General features: G+C 38.4%; 1 protein-coding gene across 2 annotated transcripts; it reads right to left on the reverse strand.

Annotated features, from left to right (window-relative positions):
* Positions 1–7,381, reverse strand: otpa (orthopedia homeobox a). Of its 2 annotated transcripts, none has more exons than XM_007241203.4 (3): positions 7,054–7,381; positions 6,150–6,619; positions 1–2,332 (listed from the first exon to the last, which is right to left on the reverse strand). In XM_007241203.4, exons 1-3 carry the CDS (start codon positions 7,088–7,090, stop codon positions 1,820–1,822), a joined length of 1,020 nt encoding a protein of 339 aa, XP_007241265.3. In that variant the 5' UTR covers positions 7,091–7,381; the 3' UTR covers positions 1–1,819. The 2 variants fall into 2 exon arrangements, with proteins under 2 accessions (XP_007241265.3, XP_015459150.3); XM_015603664.3 differs by having other exon boundaries at positions 7,018–7,381.
* Between the last annotated feature and the right edge of the window lie 877 nt (positions 7,382–8,258).

Consider the following 8,258-nt stretch of genomic DNA (forward strand, 5'->3'; position numbering starts at 1 on the left):
TGAGATACTGAAAATGATTTTATTTCTCATCACATTCAATCAATATAAACATGATAAAAGGGAACAAAAGCGTCTCATATAGGAATAAAGATCCGAAATGCGTTTTTTTAAATCACAGACAGGAACTCAGAACAGATCACAAACCGACCAATTCAAGAATGCGTTATCTACACCAAACACCCCATAGAACAGTTTAGAACAGAGTCCAGAGTTTAGAAATGAGAACCTCCCCCTCCCACCCCACCCCCAGAACATCTCTACCTTCAGTGGGCGCATGCAGTCTGGCTGATGCTTCTGAAAATGATCGCTTATCGACGATCGGTTTTATTGTCGTTATAAAAATCGATTTCTTCTTCTTCTTTTTCATCGTTTCTTGTTTATTTGTCCTTCTTTTTCGTTTCACAAAGAAAAAAAATCCCAGCTCTTGATTCGTGCAGTCCGTTTTTGGCTTGTTTCATCTCTTTCTCTTTTTTTAGCCCAACTGCTGCAGAAATGGATGCTGATTATTTGAAACAAATCAATAAATAAACACACAAATAAACAAACAAACGAACATATAAATAAGTAAATAAATAAACCAAATGTGCACAGAAATAAACGGGACGGATTTACAAAGCATTACTGAGTCCCTAAATTGCACGTGATTCAAGTCTCTGATACTTGTTTGATATTTCTGTTGTTTTTTTTTTGTTTGTTTGTTTTGTAGTAGCATTGCTTGAGGAGGTCTGCATCCTGAGACTCCATGGTGCGTGGCTGGGGTCTGTCAAAGTGAAAGTTCGGTTAACAATCGGCCGAAGGATTTTACCCTCATCTCTAAAAGAATTAAGCTTGTTTACAGATAAATGGAAGTCAATGAGAGATTCAATAAGCAGTCGATTTAGTTTGTTTATTCGGACTATGTCTCAAAATCTAGCTTTCAAAACCATGGTTTATGGACATTCAACTTAATGGTATGCTTGTGTTTTCGGAGCCATAAATGTAGCAATGATGAAAATAATGCAAGCCAATCTGTTTCATAAAGAGTAGAATTTAAAGTTTTAACAGTCACTTAGCACAGTGCTAATAATTTCCATTAGCTTCGTTAAAAACACAATAACAACACAAAAACAAATAGTCTTTTCCACTTTAGCTGTGCACAACTGTAGGCAAACGTTATTTTTTTGTTGTAGATATAGAGTGCTGCCCAGAAGGTCGCCTGCTCGCCTTTATAATTAGACTTTAGCTGTGCCGTGTTGATTTTCAATGCTAATAGTATTCCACACATTGTTGGAAAAACAAAACCCGTCTGCTAACGTCAACTGGCACAAAGACAATCATGTTCTTTTAGCTCCAGCGCTCCAGGCTGTGTATGCTATTGTGAGTGCTAACAACAAATAAGTTCACTGTTCACTGAACAGTCGATTTAGTTTTTGTAGACCTAGATTTGGCCTGGATTCTTATAGCCCAGAATAATATTATTATTATTTTGAAAATGATAACCATGCTACTCAATGTATTTTTTGTACTTAACAATGTCAGTAATGTTTCTAGTTAACAGTAAATTATGAGTCATTTATTTTAATGTTACAGTAATTTTTGTAGTGAGTAATTTATGATAATATTTATAATAGTTTAGTTCTTTAACAGTCAGTTAGCACGATATATTATGAACGGTAGCTTTATTAGCTTTGAAGGTCCAATCCAAAGCTAATGAAACTAGCTGTACATTAGAGCTAAGGGTGAAATTCTACCCGTCGCTTGACAGCCGAACTATCGCTTTAAAAATGGTCAAGGTGGTGGTGGGAGGTGGAGACGGGGCTCCTGGACAGCGAGCGGTGCATTAGGTGAAGCTCATGGACACCGTGTGCTCCAGCGCTTTGCGGCGCAGCGACGCGATGCTCGTGCCCCTCCACACGTCATTGTCCGGCGAGCTGCAGAGCTGCGGGGATCCTCCCGCCGCCGCCGCGCTCGTGGGGCCCGAGAGCGAGGCGGGAACCATGCCCGGGAAAGCGGGCTGGTACAGGTGCGACTGCAGGCTCGAGCCGTTGGACGACATGTTGGAGAGCCCCATGGAGGTGGGCGGCGGGCCCGCGCTCAGGCTGCACGGGGACAGAGACTGCGCCATGGCCTGCTGGCGGCCGAGCGCGGGGGGGAGCTGCAGCTGAGACACGCCCGGCATGCCCGCCGCCGCCCAGCGCGTGTCGTTCGCGTGGAAGGAGCACAAGCCGTCCCCCATGGCGGAGGGAAACTGGGGCAGGCCGTGGTGCGTGGGCAGGAGCGTGCCGGGCGCGCGGAACACGTTGGTGGTCTTCTTGCGTTTCTTCCATTTCGCGCGCCGGTTCTGGAACCACACCTGGTGGGGTGGAGGGAAGAGGAGGATGGAGAACAGAGTGGAGTGGAGGATTAGACATTGGAAGAGCAGCGCGCGCTGTCTACACTCGTCTTTATATTCATATTATATAGTTATTAGTATTGCTATTCTTTCATTGCTTCCTTACAAAATGTGCACACGTCATCTATTACGCACTTTACGTTTAAATATTAGAATGCGTAAGTACTAATTTTAAAATAAAAAAGTAGTGTTGAGCCAGGAAAAACGGTAAAAAAAAAAAACATTTAATAAAGCGAGCGGACATTAAGCTAATTTTATAAATGTATGGTTAAATGATGATTAAGATAAGGATGTGGATGATGATAATGATGATCGATATGATATTAACAGTAGCTTTATTTTATGTACATTTAAAAATCATTGAAAATAAATAATTATATTAATTACTATATACATGTAATACTTGTTTTAATTATTGCACTGCCAATTATGTAATTTATTTGTGATTAATGTTACAACATTAAATTACGCCATTTAAATATAAACTCATTTATTTATTATTTTATTTTGTATGTATTTAATTCCAGTAATGGTTTTATTCATACAGCAAATAAAACTAATTAAAATGGGGACTTATTATTTTTTAATTTCACAATATATATATATATATATATATATATATATATATATATATATATATATATATATATATATATACACACATTTTTAACATTTATAACATTTTATGTAGTTATCAAATGATACTCTCCTTAGTGCACTAGCATAAATTATCACTGGCGTGTTTGTTTTAGAAGCTCTGACCGGGACCTCTGGTTTGTTTAATCTCTGACTCGCGTTTTACCGTTTCCACAGTAATAAACGTTTAAAGCTAAGGTCGTTTTATGATTAAATAGCCCCATTAAGGTTAAGACTGATATTGGTTATTAATGTTGCGTTCAATTACACTTCAATTTATGACTCAACCCATGCGCAAGGAGGCAAAAATGAGCTACAAATATTTTTCTACATATCTGTTTTTTTATTTAACTGTTGTCCGTGTTTGTGAGCACACTGATTATTCTCACAGATTAAACCACTATTTTAATCTTAAAATAGAGAATTACTATTTTAATAAATGCCACACACTGTGCAAATGCTCGTGCAGCCCTGGTCACATCATCATAACTATATATTTGATGATGTAGGTGTAAATAAATACACCTCTTCTATAGAAACACTGTTATGTACATGTACATGGCTCGTGCAAACCTAGCACCCAAACGTATTGTATACGTTACGTTTCATTGTTTTCCGGTCTGTAAGTTTGATAAATAATTCTAAATAATTTATTTCTTATTTTCTTATTATATTTTAAAATAACTTATTTATTTAAAACATATGCGCACTTTGAAATATGGGCCAAAACTTGTATTTTATTGACGAAGACGCATACGGAAATATAATGTGAGAACATTTATATTTCTTATTTAAAAATTAGTTTTAAATAATCGGTCATGTTCTCGTTCAATTAATGTTGTTTTTGTTATATTTTAACATTTTACAGATGTGAGTAAAGTATTTGCGTAAGAATAATCTATTTTACACTTGTTTTGTATTGATCACTGTAAAAAAAATAATATTGCTAACCACAATAACAATACACTTTATAATCTCATTTCCTTAAATGTTTTCTTGTAGACACAACTTAATATGTATTATAAACACTATTGTTCGGGGTTTTTTAATGACATTTAAGGTGCTGGAAATGTGTTAGATATTATTATTGCACATGAATCAATTAGATTGCATCGCCTGAGAACTTCGAGAACACGTATAGTTAAAGCGCTTCGGTAGCGCGAGGTGTTTATTTCCCAGGTCCTCGAGGTCTTTATAGAGACCTCTCCGTCCAGCCGAGCGCGCGATGATTAACGAGCCCGTCCTAGTCCGGCGTAGAAACAGAGAGAGAGAGCACGAGACGCATATAACGCTTGGTGTCATATCAGGAGGCTTTGCGCACCCAGCCATGAAACCCGGCCTGCTGCGCCAGGGACAAAGAAAATGCTATTTTTCACTGTTATTAAGGACAGCGCGTGCACGCTATTACGGTGAGAAATTGCGTTATATATATGTAGTATTTTAGAAGCCGGGTTATTAAGACTTGGAGCTTGACATGCTCGTTCACAGCAGGAGAATGCCATCATGTTACTTATCCACCTTAAGTGTAAATAAAACACGCGCTGTTTAACAAGCCTTGTGAACCTTCGTGCACTTAATGATCTCTGGAGCTCCAGAATGTGACACAAGATTGCTGAAATTCAACACCTTATAATGGTAGAATGTATAATATATAGCCCATAATGTAATATCTGCGATTAAGGTCGCTGTCTGCTCAGGCGATTAAAGTGACAAAATGAAAATGAGATGGCAAGTGATATTCCACTCAGGTATTATTTGAGATGCACGAGCTGCAGTATTAATACATATATAAATGTAAAATGTAACCGCTTTTACAAATCAATAAACAAGGTAAAAATCAATGTTATCATAAGCAAATGAAAATATAAATATATGTGTGGATATACTTAATATATTTATTTCTAGTCTATTGGTATACTGTATATGTTAGTTATTTTTTGTTTACTGGGTTCTACTAAAATACAGTGTGCCAAGTAATGGCACATTAAATATATATATATATATATTATATATATTTTTTGTAACATAAACAGAAATAGAAACTACATGCATAGCTTGATACATTTCCTAATTTCTAATCTTTCATTACACAGCAACATTACTGCTAAGTAGTTTATACTAAATGTAAGGGTTGTTTTGTCATTTCATTCAATTTGGCCGCTCTCTGTTTCAGTACCCGGTGATATGTTCTCACGCTAGTTCTCTTATAGGTTCTGAGACGCTGATCAGTCTTTATTGGAAAATGTCCTTTTGATTCCTTTTTGGGCCTCAGGATGTCCACATAAATCAGAATGTTTCATAAATAAACAACGCTGTTTTCAAACATATTTTTTCGGACTGTTAAAACAAATACCTAGTATAACGTTTCTTAACAATTTCTTTCGTAATGTCGTTAAAATGTGTCATTATATTTATTAACAAATATTGTCTGTGTGCACAGTCCACTTATATTATTTTATTATACCAGCGTTCATCTTTACAGTTTAATTGCATGTTTATTTATTTATCGAAACTCATGTTTTATCAAAACACGTTCTTTTCGACAATGAAAAAGTTTTATTTTTTTCATTTTCTAATAACATTAAAACGAGTCATCATAACAACACCACAATGTAATATTTTGGGCGATACAGCCCATTCTCAAAACATTATTAAATATTATTATTATTATTATTATTATTATTATTATTATTATTATTATTATTATTATTATTATTATTATAGTAACCTACTGAACCTCAGAAAGCCTTTTAAAAAAATTTAATAGCCTAAATATAGCCTGTCGTTTTATATATATATATATATATATATATATATATATATATATATATATATATATATATATAGAGAGAGAGAGAGAGAGAGAGAGAATGTCGTTTTAGCATCATTAATGAGTCTTATAGTGTCTGTGTTTTTTTTCTACCAATAAAATTTTATTTTGTTTTCGCAATTAAACGCGTTTTTTTCTTCATTAACTTTAAAACGAATAATATTTATTTTAATGTTTTTTTGTGGGACTTCTAAGATTCCCTGTAAATGCGCCCTTGATGGAATACATGTCCGTTAGGTGCGTCACTTTAAGTGCTGGTTATTTTTCGTTTATTTGTTTTAGGTAGTTAGAATTAAACGAGCTTGTGCTTACCTGCACACGCGACTCCGTGAGTCCAATGCGAAGCGCGAGCTCCTCGCGCATGAAGATGTCCGGGTAGTGCGTCTTGGCGAAGCTGCGCTCGAGCTCGTTAAGCTGTGCCGGGGTGAAACGAGTGCGGTGCCGCTTCTGCTTCTGGGTCTGCTGAGCGGGGTTCTGCTGTTGGTTCTGCTGGTTCTGCTGCTGCTGCTGTTGTTGGTGTTGTTGTTGATGTTGTTGTTGCTGATGATGCTGGTGCTTGTCCTGATCCTTTCCGTTCACCGGAACTCCCGCGGCGGCACTGCTGATGTCATCTCCCGGGAGCAGCGTTGCGCCTTCCACCGTGTCCGAGCCTGGCGGGAGCTCTCCGGGGTGAACGGGGTCAGCTCCCGCGCCTCCTCCACCTCCTCCACCACCTCCCCCGGCCAGTCTACACTTGAGCGCTTCCCGGTGACCGAGCAGCTCAGCCGCGGCGTCCTTCATCCCTGCGGAACACACACACGCGCGCGCACGCGCCCGCACATACAGTCTGAGATCTAAAAGGCATTCTGTTTGAAGTTGCCTGCTTTGGGATGAAAGGGTTAGAGCAGATAAAGCACGAGCTATTCGTGGTTAAGTTTATGTCATGTCATGCACCAAATAAATAAAAAAACATTATAGCACATTCAGTTCAGTTTCAATCACACACACTGAAACACACATTCAGACTAAATCAAATTAAGTGTAATGTAATAATAATGATCACTCTTCCCAATGAATTAAATCACTTAAACAGAATCAACTCTAATTTAACCCCCACAGCCAGTTTATTCCATTTAAACACACGCCAATAAACAACAACAACAAGAGGACGAAGAAGAAGAGGAAGAGTTCTTCAGCTTACAGTAGAGTTGTAGACCGGGGTTGGCCGGTAACTCACCGAGGCGAGCGTCCAGCAGATCGGCGTGCGAGAGCATCGCGCTCGCGCCTCTCCAAAGGGGCCGAGCGGCTGGGGCTAACGGAAAAAAACGATAAAAACGGAAAGCAGCCCCTCAGTACGAGTTTAAAAAAAGAAAAAAACGAGACATAGATGGCCTAAATGAAAGCAAATTCGGTTTGTGGTTTTAAAGAGGAGGGTCTCTTGCATTATAATGGCCTTTAGAGGAACGGGGAGGCGCTTAATAGTTGAATGAGCGCGTGAGCTTCTTCAAATAAGAGCCAATCAGCGTTGAAGGCCGGACACGGTCAGCGAGGTCCAGCCAGCCACTCAAAGGAGCCTTCAGCAGTTCAGCTGTCTATGATGCTTCTGCTCTCTCTCTCTCTCTCTCTCTCTCTCCTTTTCTCTGTCTCTGTGTTTTCACTACAAAAACCCGCCCTTTACAACGACCTGAGCATCTGATTGAACAGAGCTTAAGGTAAAAGGATGAGTGGAAGTTGTAGATGTTGTCTAATAATAATTAATAATAATTATAATAAAGAATCCACATCCACACAGTACTAGTATCATTCAAGTTCAGACACATATTCTTATTATTTCGTAACACTGAATTAATAGTGGATTAATAAAAATGTATTTGGCCTCCACAATAAATCCAAGTGAGGGACACATGATGAGTTGGACACAGCACTTTTTGGAACTATTTTAATACCACCATTCCAGGTGACTACATTCGTTCCTTCATAGTTTTGAAGTTTTCAATATAAATAATCAGCGCACACACACATACATATATATATTATTTTGTAGTCTATTCGCCTAGCATGTCCAGCCTCGCTTAGAGGCCAAGTGAACCTGTTCTAATGGCAATCTCTGTGTTTTTTTTACTATAACATTTCCGGAGTGGGGGTGGTGGGGCGGTGATTTCAGAGCTCATTAGGCTTTTATGTAATTAGAGTCCCAGAATCTATTCGCGCTTTTATCGCGATTATTAGAGATCAGGATGAATTAGGGCTGATTTAGGGCTGTTTAGAGACTCTACTCTCACACTGGAAGAAAGAGGTGTGTGTGTATGGTGGGTGGGCTAAGTGGTGGTGGTGGGGGCTTATTGTAAATGATACGCGAGTAAATGAGGTGCGTAATTTGAAGGGTGGGGTAAGTCATTTAAAAGCGAAGCAAAAGGCATCTGAATGTAAAAAACCGCACCT

This window comes from Astyanax mexicanus, chromosome 17 (genome assembly GCF_023375975.1).
Source record: "Astyanax mexicanus isolate ESR-SI-001 chromosome 17, AstMex3_surface, whole genome shotgun sequence".
Taxonomy (NCBI): domain Eukaryota; kingdom Metazoa; phylum Chordata; class Actinopteri; order Characiformes; family Acestrorhamphidae; genus Astyanax; species Astyanax mexicanus.

What these genes read in the sequence shown, in the direction of transcription:
- otpa (XM_015603664.3), bottom strand. Translation starts at nt 7,090, where the DNA reads ATGCTCTCGCACGCCGATCTGCTGGACGCTCGCCTCGGTGAGTTACCG. An exon ending in CCCCGGTCTACAACTCTACT is followed by an intron (nt 6,620 to 7,017) that starts GTAAGCTGAAGA and finishes TGTGTTCCGCAG; the next exon opens with GGATGAAGGACGCCGCGGCT. An exon ending in TCACGGAGTCGCGTGTGCAG is followed by an intron (nt 2,333 to 6,149) that starts GTAAGCACAAGC and finishes CCACCCCACCAG; the next exon opens with GTGTGGTTCCAGAACCGGCG.